This window comes from Amblyomma mixtum, chromosome 4 (genome assembly GCF_055824585.1).
Source record: "Amblyomma mixtum isolate Tamu chromosome 4, ASM5582458v1, whole genome shotgun sequence".
Taxonomy (NCBI): Eukaryota; Metazoa; Arthropoda; class Arachnida; order Ixodida; family Ixodidae; genus Amblyomma; species Amblyomma mixtum.
This window is the reverse complement of record NC_143015.1, coordinates 96,143,980-96,161,459: the sequence shown is the minus strand read 5'-3', so window position 1 is coordinate 96,161,459 and position 17,480 is coordinate 96,143,980. Positions and strand designations below refer to the sequence as shown.

At 47.1% G+C, this 17,480-nt stretch overlaps 1 protein-coding gene across 1 annotated transcript in view; it reads left to right on the top strand.

The window, feature by feature from the left end:
- The first annotated feature begins 344 nt into the window (after positions 1-344).
- LOC149347508 (solute carrier family 22 member 3-like) overlaps positions 345-17,480 on the top strand; it is a 51,019-nt gene continuing 33,883 nt past the window's right edge. The window contains exons 1-2 of the mRNA XM_089585593.1: positions 345-713; positions 13,461-13,564. Coding sequence (XP_089441719.1) covers positions 345-713; positions 13,461-13,564 — 473 coding nt within the window. The remainder of the gene's footprint in view (positions 714-13,460; positions 13,565-17,480) is intronic.

Here is a 17,480-nt window from a genome sequence, read left to right as displayed (position 1 = left end):
AAAATATTCAACAAGCTTAGCCAGGCGATCATCGGACTAGGAAGACTCCTCCTCATACCGGTAATCCGCATTCTGTGAAAGTAGAGTCTTCGAGCAAGCAGGGAGGCCAGATTTGTGTACCCTTGGTATTTGAAAACGAGCACTACACTCTCAGAAACGTTCTCCAGGTGGACATCCGCCGAAGAACACTCAGCTGCTTTCGAACGCGGGCACTGGGAGAAAACGAGGACGGTGACTCACAGGTTGAAAATGAAGCAGTTGAATTAGTGCTCCCCTTACAAAAGATCCCAGAAGAACAGCTTCCTTCAAGCAAAGTGCGGAGTAACACTCAATAGTCTGACACCATGGATGTGTGCGCTGTCATTGGAGAGTACGGCAAGTTCCAGAGAGGTGTCTTCTGGTTCGGCCTGATTAGAGGTACGCCCATGGGCCTACACCTGATAGTGGCCAGTTTCTTCCTTCCCGAGATCAGCTACTGGTGCTCACCTCCGGCAGACGTCTTGGCAAGCAACGGGACGTTGGATTCCTGGAAGGCTCTGACCCTGCCTCACAATGATTCGCTCTTGGAGAGTGATGGCATAGGACGCAGCGACTGCTACGTGCGCCCGACGAAGGTCATTGGCGAGGATGTGGTGCTAACCGAAGGCGATCCTGTGTCGTGCGCTGATTGGGACTATGGGAGCAGTTTCTCTGGACACTCTCTCGTCCAGGAGGTGAGTACGTTTGTTTTTATGCATGTTCCACAGCGACGGAGAACGAAGATGAGGCGTTATGCAAGGAATAACATGCATGAGTTATTTCACCTTATACAGAAAAGTTTTACTTGCTAAGCATGCTGAGAAGTTGAGAAATATGCATATGAACGATAGGGGGAGGTGTTGCTTTACCGCGGCGGTGGTCTTGTAGCATGTCGGAGATGCGGGGTTCAATCCTCAGTGACGCCAGGTACCCACTGGTGGTACAAGCTTCCCCTGGTCCGGTGCTTATGTTAACTGGGGTTAATGCTTGGGAAATTTGTCTTTGACCCCAACATGTGAAGACGAAAATATGTTGTGCCATGGGGCTCTTTCGCCAAAGCTGCCTTCGCGCCATTTTAAACATTATCATCATAAGCTGCTGCTTTGCTGTCTGGTTAACCGGTTAATTTTTGGGGCAGTGTGAGCTAACTTTATTCTTAGAGTATGTTGCGCCTAATCTGAATCCTGATGCGAAGAATAGGATTACGGCAGCAGCCACTCCATCAGTTCAGCCATTGAGGAGGTTAGTGCAGTTTCTTATACGAGCACAACAATGGCGAGGAAGATATAGTTTAATAAAAAGAATAACGAGTAGACGTTACTAATCCCCCACGAGCAGAAAAGCAACATGGCTCAAGACAAGGAAAAAGTAGTCCAAAAAAATTATTACTGGCCCTCTGTGATACAACGGACCAACAGTGTTTTTTTGTTAAGTAAAGGCTATATAGATAAAGTGCCTCCAGCGTGAACGGGCAGTAGAAAGCAACTTCGTTTCGGTGAACACTGGGAATCCAGAAAGTAAGCATTGTATGCGTGCCTCCTCACATGGCTCACAGACGTTGAATGGCGACGTTGAAGGCACGACATAATCTCGAGCACTGCGCATATCAGATATTATTCTCCAGCCGACAAGACATTTATACATGTTCAGGACAAGAGACCCGCTCGGAAGGCTTTGCGTGGCAGTGACATCCCACCACTGAGGCCAAGACCACAGTTCGATCTCGGCCTTCGCGGCTATATTTGGGCGTAGCCGGTGGTTGAATAGAACGCGGACGTGGTTTTGCAGTACAGGCCCCTCGGTTACTTGCACATTACACTTGACCAACACTGTTCCCACTTCGAGTTATTGATCAATTCGCTCTCGCCCTACCATAAGCTTGCCGTCCCGGTTAGCTCAGTTGGTAGAGCGACTGCTCCGGTGTAGCGGTGGTCCCGGGTTTGAACCCCGGACCAGGACCAATTTTCCTTTAACTGCGAAGTTTCTGAGGAAGCTGTATAGCTTTCCTTTGCAGCCGTATGGCTGCGCTTGGGTGGTTGTCAATGAGTAATTACTCCCTTATTACAAATCTACTCCACCTTGGGGGATTCCCCTAAAAAACATTTGACCAACACTGTTCCCACTTCGAGTTACTGATCAATTCGCTCTCGCCCTACCATAAGCTTGCCGTCCCGGTTAGCTCAATTGGTAGAGCGACTGCTCCGGTGTAGCGGTGGTCCCGGGTTTGAACCCCGGACCAGGACGAATTTTCCTTTAACTGCGAAGTTTCTGAGGAAGCTGTATAGCTTTCCTTTGCAGCCGTATGGCTGCGCTTGGGTGGATGTCAATGAGTAATTACTCCCTTATTACACGAACTCTGAAAAACCTTCCTCTGTTTCCGCCTTCTTCAAGGACGGAGAAACACCGCCTTTAGCTTTCGCCGGCTAACAATCTCCTTGTGCGATTGTAGTATGTCCATCGAAACAGAAATCTTGATGCAGTCAGCTCATCGGGATCGTGTGACAACTTGGTAATGAATGAGCAGGGGCGTTGTTATTTTGATGCTCTATAGTGAACGGAAATGAATCCTTTCTGGCCACGTGTTACATACAGGAGGGCAGGAAATTAAAAAGCATCGGAGTAAACCCTCTAGTGCACGCAGGGTTGAGGCACTTCAGTTCCACCTACGTGAATAACGTGGCGCCAAGAACAGACAGCTGCGCCGTAACGCTCTGGAAAACTGTTCGCACAGATGTTTCAACCAGCGCCTTAATTCTCTGGTCACTCGACTGGAGCGTTGTCATCCGCCTCGTCTAATTTGACATGTATTAACCTTGCACTGTCATCTCTGGGTCTGTGGGTCAAGGTTGCTTTCACGAATCGGTTCATAACCCTCGTTTTTCACGGCCTTCAGCCCTGTCTCTGACACCCGTCACTGTGATGAGGCATTACATCTGCTTTGCGCATGTACAGTGCACAGAGCTTAAAGGGGCCATGACACCCAGCTTTCGAACACAAAATGCTTATTGCACTTTATTCCAAATATGTCGAGTTATAGTTCGTCAAAAGTGGATTCATTCGGTGTGGCACGTAAATTTAAAATGAAATATTTTAGCTTCTTCTGCTCTGCGAACAGCTTGCCGATCTGGCAACCTTTGTTCGCTGACGTTAGAGGGGTCTACTGATTCCACGTCGTCTTCTACACTTGCGCGTTTGCTGTGTTAAGGTGCTTGCATGCAGACGGCGGCCACTATAAAAATGTTTTTAGTTTGCAAAATAAAACTCATTATTCATGTTTTACGCGGAAGCCTTCAGCAAATTACGCAAGCTTAGTGTTAGTTTGAGAAGTGGGTTTATAGTGGCACCCGTCTTAAGACTGTCGAGAAAAGAGAAAGCTACGGGCTCATGCTGTATTTATAAAGCGCACACTTAAAAGCATATTCTTCATATGTTAAGGAACTGGTACCCATAAAACAGCCAAATGGTCCAATATGCTGACCCGAAAGACGCGGGTTCGATCCCGGCCGCGGTCGAATTGCGATGGAGGCGAAATTCTAGCGGCCCGTGTGCAGTGCGATGTCAGTGCACGTTAAAGAACCCCAGGTGGTCGAAATTTCCGGAGCCCTTCACTACGGCGTCCCTCACAGCCTGAGTCGCTTTGGGACATTAAACCCCCATAAACCTAACCAAACCATATGTGAAAAAGGACACACCCCACGCCTGCCTTCAGGTGTGGCGGCAGCGTTGCCTACTGTCAAGTTCTTGCCGCCTACTCGATCGGCTCGGTAATTACAAAAACAAATTAGCGGGAGGTGTCCCTAGAGTAAAATTATCGGATCGAAATGAGCAGAGAAAACTGTAGAATACGACGGCTTCCAGGCTGCATGCATGCATGAAAAGTTGCGTGTGTGCGTATCAGCAGAACATCTGTTTCGGTTGCTTGAACCCGAACGGGACTGGAGTACTTAAAGGGCAACTACAGCACTTTTTTGAGAATTACGCGATATTCAAGGATTCAAATCTACATAGGCTGTAAGTAAAGCATGCAAAATGGTTTTGCACTACCATTTAAAATAGTGACGTAATCGACGATTGAATTTCGCCCTTCTCCTGAATGCACCGGAGGAGCTAATGTTACGGTCAATGCTAGAGCGGAGGTCATTAATGAAAAGGGCGAATTGTGTTATTTATTTAGGGGTATTACATGAGGGGGTGCAGGGAAATTCAGCGTGACATCACGGAAGGTAAGATTTAAAATTACCGCTGTCGTCAGCCACACCCTGCCCTGACTCATTAGACGCTGCCAAACAATTCTCGGCGGGGTTTGCCTTCGGTGGCGTTGGTTTTCTTTCTTCAAAGCACGCGTTTGGGCGTTGGAAATGTACCGATACCTTCGATGACGTCATCATGCGCCCCCAACTTGGCGTTGTGCGCTGCGGAGAAGCTTGAAGGGTGTCCGGATTTTAATCGGCGTTTACTTCACTATTTCAAGTGCTAGCCCAATAAGACTTTGCATGCTTTACCTGCAAGTTTCACATATTCGACCCTCTTAAGCTCGTTGATTTATAAAACCTATGCAGTTTCCCTTTAAGGCCCGATACCGATAAACAACCTCCATCACTCTCATTACGCCCCGCCCAGAACCGCGCCGCCCGACGGCTCCGTCTCCCTAGGCAATGACATCTCCAGCATTCTCAGAAAAATCGTTTTGAAAATTAGAAAATTGTAAGTTACTGTTACGTAAATATTAAAGGTAACCGTCCATTCGTCCAATGCGTAGCGAAAGTTTGCTTTTAAAGTTTTCCCATTGATTTCATCTAGCAAATAACGCAGCCATAGAAAACCAATGAGGAACGTTTTTGACGATATCGAAAACGTTAATGGCCCAAAAATTCAAGCCTACCGACGGGAGATCTGAGGATATAATTATTGTTATAGTGACATCTTCCAATATATACAAAAAATTGAGTTCATAAACTCTTGTTGAAAAATGATTTTGTCCAGAATTGTTTGTATGGCTTATTTTTTATGCTGCTTGTCAGGAAATAACCCGCGCAGTCACTGAAAGAGTACCTGAAGATAATAGTACACCATTTAGCGCCCTGAGAAGTAAAAATCGCCGATTTTTGGGTCACTATTGGAAAAACTGCACCAGATTACAATATGCATTTGGAAAACTTACTAATTCGCTCACCGAAACCACCGCAATCAAACACACCAATTCTGCGGATTCGCTATAGGGCCGCTTATTGCGGAAGGGCGCGGCGAGCCGGCGTCGACTAAAATTTCTAATCGCTCGCGAGTGTTAAAGGTTGAAGACATGAAATGCAGGAGTTTGTTTTGTGTTTTTCTAATGCAGATAAGGTAGAAACAACCCCAGCTATTCAGGCCCTCTCTTCATCAGACGTGAAGTTTTCGCTCAGCCACCGATTTGTCCGGGACAGATGGGGCCACCTTCCACCGACGGAGTTTGTCGGCTTCCCTGGCCTGAAAAACGTGTATCACTATGACAATACGCGGTCGTTGTTCGTACTGACGTAATCATCGTTCTATAGTGTGACAGACCAGTGCGTCTGTGACGGCATATTCCGACTAGCACACCGACCGTCGACATCGCATCCGCCTGACGTAACTGAAATCTCATTTGCTCTGTAACATGTTCATCTGTCACTCGTATATTAAGGTCGGCCGCTACTTGGATCGGCCGGCAAAGAACAAGAGACAGGTGATTTGGCCCTGAAGCCAACACAGGAGATGATGATGCGGTGTGCATGCCCTTAGAACGCCACGCGAGCATTTAAATCAGGCGGTCGTTGCCAGTGGAAAGAGTTTTCCGGTCTCAGTTTTGGTCACGTGTTCTGGAAATACAGAGCGTACAGAGAACTCAAGCTTTACAGATGGAATCACAGGCTCTAGAGTTAGTTACTGAAGAACAAAACTGCAGTACGTCGAACATCCATATCATGACCCCATTAGTGACAAGCTCTGTGCATTGGTCCAGGGCGCCTCGATCGCCGGCCACCTGCGGAAGATAAATTTGTTGGAACTGTAGCCAAATCTTTAGTCAGGCCTGAACACTTCTTAAGTACAGTATCCGTTCTGAAGGACGTCGGCCTTGCAAGACAAATTGTGACTTTGCAGCAAATGCATCTTTAAACGGAGTCCTTTTTTTCTACCCACATTTTTCTTTTCCATCTCTACCCTTGACCTCCCATCCTTCCTTTTCCCATTGCAAGGCAACCAACTGGAACACCCTTTCCAGTTACTCCCTCTACCCTTCCTCTCACTACGTCTCGTGACGCAGCTATCCCTTTGAAATAGTGCCACGAGGGCGACTTTTAATGGAAAAATACGAAAAAGTTATCGCTTTTGCATGCATTTTGAAAAATGGATGCAAACTGTCAGCAGGGAGTTTGCACCGGTGTTACATATAGCGACCACCATTGTATGGCATAGTATGGAGCATTGTAGAAGGACACTGGAATGCATAATATGATTATCGTCACCGGCTCCAACTACAACGGCTAAAGTTGCGCTCTGTACCAGAAAATGGAGCCCGTGGCGTCACGAGAAAGTCTCATATAGGAGCAATTTTTATATGCCTTAGCAACATTTTGAAGAGGATTGTCCTAACCTGAACCCAAACAGCGCTTTAGTTCTCACACCTGCGTGACAGTATCAGAGGCGTGAGTTTAAATATTGATTTAGTAAAACATTATAGCCCAAACAAACACAACCACAGCGATACGGCACACATACACAAGCGCTTGAAGCTTGAAACAAGGCTTGAAGCAAGTAATTTACTACGCGCATTCAGCCAAGCATAAAAAGCAAGCACATGCAGGCGGAGTGATGCTTTATTTATGCGAGACTTTTGGGGATGTTTGACAGGTGAAAATGTGGATTGTTCAGCCCCAATCATCAAAGTATCGTGCGACGGCACCAGACTGCTCCGGCAACATATGAAAAACTGTTGACAGCGCAATAATCAGGACTCGGAAAGAAAAAGAATAAAACGTCACAAGGCCCGTCATTGTTGTCGGTTAAGTAAGTTCTAAAGCGCTAGTGATGGGTTGCCCACCGCACTGGCGGGGCAGTGTGAATAAGAACGAGGCTAAGATTGAGGTTAAAATAAAAGACACTCCAGGGAAACAGGCGAACAGCTGGAAGAAAGATAACAAAGAAAGAAGTAGTGGGCTCGTGGCATGCAGCGATATTTTCTAGGGCTAATTTCATAGCACTCATACCGAGTTGTGAGAGCACAGTACATGACAAAACAGGACCGCTCGAAGGGCAGAGATATGAACAGCGCTGTTTTATTTTTTCCTGTATACATGACCCACCAGGACGACTCCGCATAGGGCACAACAGGGCAGACGAAGGCAGGACAGATCAATGACAAAAGAAATGGCAGAACCACCACCGTCCTGTGTTTGCCGGGATTTATGAAGAACAAAGAAGGAATTGGTTTGTGAGGACACAGGACCGCTGGAAGCCGAAGGCACGGCTAACGAGGCGGTCGGCACAAATATATGAGGAACAATTACAGGATAGCGTTGGACATACACCAAAACAGAGTAAAAAAATGCGTGGGCGGCTATTTGATTTGATGCGATAAATCTGCGTTAGGAGCACTGCTTGTGCACTCTAAACCCGAGTACACCTGTATGGGGGTAACAAGAGAATAAGCAGTCCTCTAGCACACTCCCCTTTCTTGAAGGGTTTACGCTAGAGGTCAACTTTACACCCTTTTAGTCCTTTAAGTTTAGCGAGTGTAGATTTCGCGTTCACATTGATCGCCTTCCGACGGCGTATTTGAATTTGAATTATGTATCGCTGTTTCGTTCCAGTGTTTCGTGAGATTGGATGGTGGCTTCTAGAGATGATGGTCGGTGGAGATTTTGGACATGTTTAGCGGTGGGTGCCCGGCGGTGTACTCACCAGAGGGTGTTTCAGGAGAATTGAGCCCCCCTCACTTACGCACACACGCAGACACAGCGCGCGCACCCACACACACACACACACACACACACACACACACACACACACACACACACACACACACACACACACACACACACGCACACACACACACACACACACACACACACACACACACACACACACACACACACACACACACACACACACACACACACACTCGCATACACACACACGCGCACGCACACACACAGCACGCACTCAGCACGCACACACGCACGCAGCTGCTTTGCAACCAAAAGAGCTCTTTCGGTTGAAAAGCAGCTGTGTGTGTCGACTGCCGTTGTTAGGCAGCGCAACATAAAAATGACAGAGACGGACAATTCAGCGTCGTTAGGCCGATTGCGATTTAGGCTTGCTAGTACACCGGTTTTCACTACGGTTTCTGTTTCTGTTCGAGGTTCCTTTTTACCAAGTTCAATCAGGCTTCAGAGAAAGATCGGTGAAATCGGGAAGTATGGGATTTATTGCTAGGGCACCAAAAGTAGAGGGTACACTTAAGGGTTTGACGGGGGAGCGTTAAAGGTGCAGTGAAGAGGAATCTGAACTCGTCGTTTTGCCGCGGGAACTCGATCTGCACGTTCCGAGCATCCTTAGAAACTTCGACTTATTGCCCTGTGTGACTGATTTCCCTAATTAAATCGGATTAACGGCCGGCTCCCGCCTTTTTTTTTTAATTCTCCCCCGTACGGGGGGCGGAGTCGACCAACGCGTGGAGTGCCTCCGCTCTTCCAGCTCCAATAGACCTTCCGAACGGATAACTGGAACCACGGAGTAGGTGGCCATATTTTACCGCCCAGCGTTGAGAGCCGAATACACCTCAGTGTTGCCTGTCATCGCTTAGCTGTTTCTTGTTTATTTGGCTAATTTTTCAAGGATGTCTTACAACAATAATTTTTCAGCGGGGCATAGCTGCGCAAAGAACAAAAATGAAAGAAATGTCACGGGAAGACGTCTACTCGGATATCAAAGTGTTCGACAAAAGCAGCGCGCCTGCGATGTGTACTTATTTCTGAGATCTTTCAGTGGACTAGTGTTTCAAACAACTCTGGATAAGCGCTCTTAATCGGAACGACTTTGTTTTCCTCGATCGAGAAATTGTGTGCGTGTTCGCTGCATTTTGTTGAAGACGAACGAACAGAGCTCAGCGTGTCCCGATGCAACGCCTACGCCATTAAAAAAAGGAAAGAGGTAAGGCGAGGGATAGCAAAAACTTATGCAGAGATTACAGACGTTCTTTTTTACTCTGTAACGAAACCATCGATTATGTGAATTTATTTACTCGGCATTTACAGGACAGCTTCGGCGCATATGACCGGGTGAACTCCCTTGGCGTTGGTACCTTTCCTAGCCGTACGCCTTTGTTGGTCATTACTGTAGTTGTGGAAACCATTCATGACTACGCCGAGTGTAGCATTTCGCGACAAATGGTTTCATTTTACTGTGAACCGGTGTTATATGCGACAGTTTTATGCCATCCATATCTCAGAAATGCGATGCGACAGGTAAGCCCGTTATCGACATCGGAGATGTGTATACTACTCCGTGTCATAATAGCTTTTACAACTAGGCACGCTGTCGCTATTATATCGTTTCTTGACAATGCGTGGCATATAGCTTAAGTTCTACAATCAAGCTATATGCTGTGAAATTTGTAGTATGAACTGGCCGACTACATTCACAACTCTTAACGTGACGGCATATGTACTGTACGTGCCAACATGAACAACGTACTGTCAGGCAGGAATGAATTGTGTGAACCCTTCAGAATATTTCTGGAAAATTAATCAAAATGAAATGAAACACACATGTGCCATACTTTAATACTCTGCGGCGAGGTATTCCTTTCGAACCGGTTCATGAATATGCACTGCGGTAGAACCTTCACCCACAAATATGAATCAGGCTAGTTTTACATTGCAGCTGATAGTACGCAGGTAAAATATTTTGTTTTGACTACAAGCGCTGTTCGCGTTTCATTCCGGCCTGATTGTACATTTGTGAGGGAAAATAAATGCATGCAAATGCGCCAAAAACGTTCTAAACTAAAACGTTTATGCGTCATGTTACAAAATATTTCTGTGACATACTGCACAGGCGCCTGATTTTTTTTCGCTTCAACAAGGCGCGACTACTCTTATTGAAATTAAAACTGCGGGGTTTAACGTACCGAAGCAAGGTTTGGCGTCCCGGCAAATGGGCTACGAGGGACGCGTCGCTGCAAGTCTATATATCTGCATGTTGCATGCAAGCATAGTAAGTGAAATATAGATGTCACACCAAAATTTATTTACATCAGTCGCAGTTCTATCGAGTGGTATCCCTGCACATGTATCTAGCAGTGACGGACAGTCAAGCCCTGTGTATAACTGCACTTCAGTACAGAACATTGCTCCTCGCTGAAACACAAACATATCTGAGCCTCTAGAATTGTGCAACGAATTATATGCTTAAGGATGGTAACGTAACAGATTTGTGAATCACTAGCACATACATGCCCCATCTATTCTATTTCCTATGGAAGAGACCGCGTCTGTCTTGTCCCGCGTATGGGGCACATCTGGGCCCAGACCTTGTTTGATGCAGAGAGATAAATAATAAATGAAGACAAATTTTCCACTGCAGTCCTTCGCGTACACTTGTCGGTTGTCAAGTTTATCGCGTTTCGAATGCGAGAGACAGATCCTATGTTGATCGCGGTGCCTGACACATCCCTTGAGTTGCACAACACCGATGCATTATTTACGGCTATTGCGTTCTTGTGGCCCTCCAGCCAGAACTGTATGTGTCTGAGGAATGAAAGTGCAGCGCACTGGTGTAGCACTGGTGTAACATAGGTGTAGCACTGGTGTTAGTGACTAATTTACTATATCAGTCAGTGGTTGCTTGGTGCCAAGCAGCATGCAAGTTTGATCTATTTTAGATGCCTGAAAAAGCGCCTGCATCTAGCCCCTTCTGTAGAGCAGCAGCACACTGATGAACAAAGTACAGTAAAACCGCTTCTTAGCCCTTCGTCCACACCTGTGGGGTGTGGCATTAGGTTATGGAATTAGTGTTGTTTTTTCTGCCCCTTTGAAATTGGCCAGATTATGTTTTCTCGTCCAGCGAAAAATTAATTTGTCATCCAATAATAGCCCTTTCATATGTAATATTAATCACAAATCATGGTATATCTGCCTGCGTGCGAGCGGGTGTGTAGAGTTCAATTTGTTGTGTGGGAAGGTTTATGTTCGTCAGAAGGGCTGTTGTATCAGTTTCCATCGGACGGAAGATTTGAGGACCTTGTCATCTCACCAACATTCGCACATGGCGGTATATTGCAAGGACTGTGAAGAAGGAAAAAGAAAGATAAAAAACAAGGCTTCCACCCGCTGTTTTCACCTACCCCATTGTGGGTCTGTGTCAGTCCACCTGAGGCCAACAACAACAACATCCTAACAAACTTTCACGCCATCAGGTTCGTGTAAAACGATAAATAAAGGGGACTTATTTATATAAAAAAAGAGGTGACAATTGCCTCAGACAGCCTTCTGCCTCACTTGCAGGTTGTGAATTTTCATATCTGGACCATACATGAAATTTAATATCAGTGTCATTGACTTACCTGCAATTCCCGTAGGTGCTTTTGCTTGCATGGTTGTTGGCTTTTTTCTGTACATATTCCGTTCGTCCCCAAAAAATTAGCTGTGAGCCTGTGCATGTCCCTTGTTCCTTACGTCATTAGTCCACTAACGTTGTTTAAATCAAGGCACTAACGTTCTTTAAGTCATGAAATAACTGACACTCGCACTGCCATCGACAGCGTTCGTCATCGATGTAATCGATATTGAGAGTATGATATCACAGTTACCACCACCATCATCATCATCATCAGTAAAGCTACTTCCATTGAAGGACAAATATCTCTCCCACCGGTTTCCATCCACCTGTACCCTGGGCCAGGAGTGGCAACCATGTATCCCAAGAATTTTCCCACTAGCACAGCCGCACCGTATTCTATGCTTGTCCCGGTTTCGTATGCCCTGCCTCGCAATTCACGATATATACCCTGACTGATTTAATAAACGAAATAAGGGAGCAGTCATTGAAACGATGAAACGACGAGTGTTTAAATTGTTATTTTTTAAATTTTTAAGGGTGGCGACTGATTTGATTTGGAAATAACCTGCGTAATCATTTGCGCGATAACTGCACAAAAAGTTGAACAGAGGCTCACTCCATCTGTGGGATCCAAACCCACGACCTCCGAGCGTCGAATAGCGGGTTCGACTCCAAGTCACGGCGGCAACATTTCAATGAGGGCGAGATAGAAAGGACGCCCGTGCGGTGTGCGATGTCAGTGCTTGCTAAAGAACTCCAGGTGGTCGCAATTGATACGACGTTAGGGCATCCGTGTCCTAAGAGCGCCATGACACAAGGTATTTTCCCTTACTCAAGGTGGGGCCAAAGACCCACTTCCCACGCATTTATCCCGGCGGCGCTGGGGATCGAAATCCGCATCTCCCGCATTAGAGGAGGAGGAGGAGGAGGAGGAGGAGAGACTTTAATCAATGCAGGAGAGTTCGGTTTGGTTTATGAGATTTTAACGTCCGGAAGTGACTCAGGCTATGAGGGACGCCGTAGTGAAGGGCTCCGGAAATTTCGACCACGTGGGGTTCTTTAACGTGCGCTGACATCGCACAGTACAGGGGCCTTTAGAATTTCGCCTCCATCAAATTTCGACCACCGCGGTAGGGACCGAACCTGCCTCTTTCGGGTCAGCAGCCGAGCGCCATAACATCTGAGCCACCGCGGTGGCCTGCCTGGTTGTTAGCCTAGCATGCTATTGCAGGCAAGGGCGAAAGGCGAGAAGAAGGTAAGAGAAGGAGAGGGTGAAAGAGAGAGGAAAAGGGGAAAAAAAAAGGTTTGGTTTGGTTTGTTGGGGTTTAACGTCCCAAAGCGACTCAGGCTATGAGGGACGCCGTAGTGAAGGGCTCCGGAAATTTCGACCATCTGGGGTTCTTTAACGTGCACTGACATTGCACAGTACACGGGCCTCTAGAATTTCGCCTTCATCGAAATTCGGCCGCCGCAGCCGGGATCGAACCCGCGTCTTTCAGGCCAGCACTCGAGCGCCGGAACCATTGAGCCACCACGGCGGGGGGGAGGGGGGGGGGGTGAAAGGGTGATCCGCATGGGAGGTGTGTGCTCAGACCACTAGGCCACGGCTGTGGTCTGGGTGGTCGAAATTGATACGGACCCTTTAACTAAGGTGTTCCTTGTAGTCCCACGCAGAGGGGGCTGGTACCTAATAGTTCTTGAGCGACGCTAAAAGTTTCTTGACGAATTTTTGCTACGGAAGTACGACCGCAGTGTTCCATGGAACTTTTGACGATGCCCGCGACGAAGAGAAGAGAACGGGACATGTCTGCACGTCTAAAGCCAGGGAATCTCATTCACAGCATCGTATCCTCGATTCGCAGTGGGATCTGGTGTGCGAGCGTGCTTGGATGCGGTCCCTGGTTCAGAGCAGCGTCATGGCAGGGATGTTGTTGGGCTGCCTGGTGTGTTCTGCTCTCGGAGACAGGTGGGTAACGTAAAAATCAATGTACGTTTCAACAGGATAACATTCGTGAGCGTGAGATAACCTACGGCGGTTTCGTGCTTTTGTCTGTAAGGTTCAGTATAGCGCCGATACTTATTGACACCTATTACTGCAAGTAATAAACCTCATCAGAGGTTCAAATCAGCTCCCGCAACTTGGCAGCATAGTAAGAAACTAATACAAATATAACATCTGTGTTTCAGAAGCCCCTCGATCTCCTATCCTTGTCTAGTAAATAATTTATACTATTAAGTTCAAACTGCCTACAAAAGGTTCCGAGGATATTAATAGAGCAATGAGTTAGGATGTCAAATACGAATTAAGTGACATAGTAATTAGGGCTGAAAAATAGGTAATTAATTATTAGAATATAATCAATAAAGAACTAGTTTGGCACCGAAGTGACGGTTGCTGCCTTCAGTTGAAACTTTATGAACCAGAAAATTTGGATGACTATGAAATCAACGAGGATAGTTGACGACGCTAAATAGTGAGCGTAATCTCAAAAATGTCGGCAAATGATCAGTAGCGGCTGGCCAGAAATATTGTTCCATGTTGTGGGCAATTCCTCTGCGCGGGGACGCACAGGCAGTCACTCGAGGCAGGACTTTGTACAAACGGTTTATTCTCACATCAGGGGGGCCGGTCGTCGTCGTGGCAGGGCTGGTCCAAGAGCGAGAGAGCGCGGGCCTTCCCGGTCACGCCTTATAAAGGCTTTCTCCTAGCCTCGCTCCCCCCGCCCCACCACTCGGGAAGAAGGGGTCCGCGGCTACCCGCGGTGAGCGGCGCGAGATTTGACCTGCCCGCGAGCAGACCCTACAATGTATAGTTAAGCTTCCACAAGGACGGAACAGCCGAATATCTGCTGTGGGCAAGAGAAAAATATGCTTTTGTTATTTTTTCATTTTCCTGTCCGCAACGGCGCATCAGCCGGATTCATTTGCATAGAGGAGCACAGCCAAATGCTGCCCTTACAGTGTCGAGGGAGGTGTTCACAAATTCGAAAACTCGGAGAGGGAACTATGTCACTGAAATTCCGGGCTGTGGAAGAGGTTTGGGGAATAAGAACTGCAGATTTCTTTTGTAACCAAGTGACTGCGTTCAGATGGATAGCAATGACTATTCACTTTCTTAGCGGCTACCTTCTCAACGTTGGTGCTTAAGCGTAAATACAAAGTCCCTCCTAGCATTATCAGACATCCATCTGGGGACTAACTTCCGTATCATCAAAATTAGGTGCACAGATGGTAAATGGCATACCCTTCCCTTTTATGTGTCAGTGCTACAGACATTTAGCAGAGCGTGTATCGCTGGTGCTTATCGTGTAGAGCGCGCCGTCACTGTGCATGCGCAGGTCGCCTTGAGGGCGCCAGGTACCAGCCAGCTGAGAACACGCCTTTCGTGTCAGGACCAATCAGCGCGTGCGCGCTGGCAGAGCGCGGCCGCAGTAGGCAGTAGCGGTACGAACTGGTCTTGTTTTTGAGGAAAGGAAATGACACAGTAACTGTCTCACGTATATCGGTGCACACCCGAACCACGCACTAAGGAAGGGATAAAGGAGGAAGTGAAAGAAGAATGAAGAAAGAGATACCGTAATGGAGGGCTCCGGAATAATTTAGACCACCTAGGGTTCGAAATTATTCCGGAGCCCTCCACTAGGGCACCTCTTCTTAAAAATCTCAGTTTCCCCGAATGAGGAGGTGACTGTACACGGGTGGTGCACGGTATCTCCTAATGTCACAAGTCCCTTCTCCAAGTCCCTACAACAAATAACCTGCGGGTTTTGCCCTGTTTGCAAAAGCACCGAATTCAGAACCCCCCCCCCCCCCCCTTTCCCTACATGACTTTCTGGCGTCCCCTGCCCGGCACAAAATGTGCTGCGTCAGTGTGGGGGGTCTCTCGCTTGTGCAAAATATAAATCCTCCGCTTAAAAACAGTCTTGGAACACTATGCCAGCAATATGGCTCGGTTTCATGTATAACCCTTCTGAGACCCTTTAAATGTTTCCAAACCAGTCTGCACGCCATTAACGGTTTGTCAGAAGAGCTACTTAAGGGCATCCTTTCACAATATTTTCCTTTCTATTAGGACTCATGGTTGTGATTATGGTGGCGATGACGATGACGTGTTGGTTTCATTAAAAGTGTTGACAGGTCTTTTGAAACCGGGAACACTAGTAGTTGCTTAAGGGGCTGAACACAGAATTGATGCGGCAATTTTTTTTTCGGCAAAACGGAAACCTTGCTGTGTAAATTGCTTCACTCTGAAAGGGTTTCGTTGGAAACACTGTAGATTATTTTTACGGCTAAGTTTTAAAGCATTGCATGCGCCCGTTTTTATGTATCCCGATGCTATAAACTTTAAAAACGTAAAACGATCTCGTAATCGTAAAAGAAGTTTGTTTTTACGTAAAACTTTTGGACGGATGTTCACATTATGAGGTCCCATATCAGGACAATAAAAATGTAGTAGCTACGCCGAGTGCCTATATGGAGCGATAAGCAATAGCTGCCCTGATGCAGACAGCAGTTATTTTTAAGAAGGAAGTAAAATGCAATAAAATTGTAAGTTCAATAGATGAACCAAATACTTTAATTTTAAAAGTCTTCCATCCGCTTCCTTACGCACAGTCATGGCTGCTAAAGTTCAATAACCTGTTCACCTTTGAGCTACACCGTGTAGCTCCATCGATACTCCTTTCAGCTTTTAATTCTTTCGAGAAAAAAGACGCCTTTGCTTTAAAGGCGTGCGAGAAGCTTTGTGCTACAGTTTAAAGCACTGGATAAGCGACAGCCGCAGTACGACACAGCGTGACCGCCTGGTCACGTCACTCGCAAAGTGGCCTTTGTGTTTTTGAAAACAACAAGTATGCACTTGTGCTTCACTCACCTGCGGTTCTTCGATCTTTTATATTCACTGAACGGGAGAAAATCGGATGAGAGCTGCATGCGTGGTTGATTGGACAGTAGGCCGTCTACTTGAAAGCTGACACCACAGCAGAACCACTGCGCACAGGCAAAGATTGATGTTAGGCAGTCATACAGAAGACAGTCATATTTTATGCTAAGGGCCAAAAACCAGCAACTAACAGAAATAACTGAACGGAACATCCGAACTCCGCCGTAAGGGTATGACGCGATAGCTTTAAAGGGTTAATTCCCATATATGCAGAAGGTCATTCTCTACTCTACATTCAAAGATCCCTGGGAGTTCTCAAACCCTTCTAGGCGCAGTGGTGCAGCGGTTAAGCGATGCGCCACTGCCCTGCGATAGCAGGTGCTCTCAACGGTGGGCCTTGTGTGGCCCCGGGTTTCTCGTCCCGTGTGACCAATCATTAATTTAACCACCACCTGCCAAACTGGGCAGTTTGCTCACTATCCGGTTGGCACGCTGTGATGAAGCCGCAGGCTGACATCACCTAGACGGTAAACCTGCCTCCTAGGTTCCTCATTGGGGACCATCTACGAGAGTCGTTCTCGTGATTTTTCGATGACAACACCGACGCCCACGACGACATCTGATTTTCTGGACAACGCGACCTTCAACGCTACCGCGCTATTATATAGCGATGGCCTAGTGGTCCGAGCAACCGCCTCGCATTCGGGAGCTGCTGGGTTCGATCCCCAGTGCCACCGGGTATACCACCGGTTTTGTAATGGGTACAAAATTTCCCCCGGCTTGGTGCATGCTCGGCTTTCCTGGGGAGAGCTTCTAGGGAAAAGGGTCTTGGACCGAACCGTTGCGTTGGCGGGCAAGTGATTCGTTCCGCCGCCAAGCAACCCTAAATCCACCTTTTACGGCAATAGCTCACTCGTGGTCGTGGCTATATGTAATGGGCCATATGGTCCATTAGAAAACCGGTGGTATACCCGGTGGCACCGGTGATCGAACCCAGCAC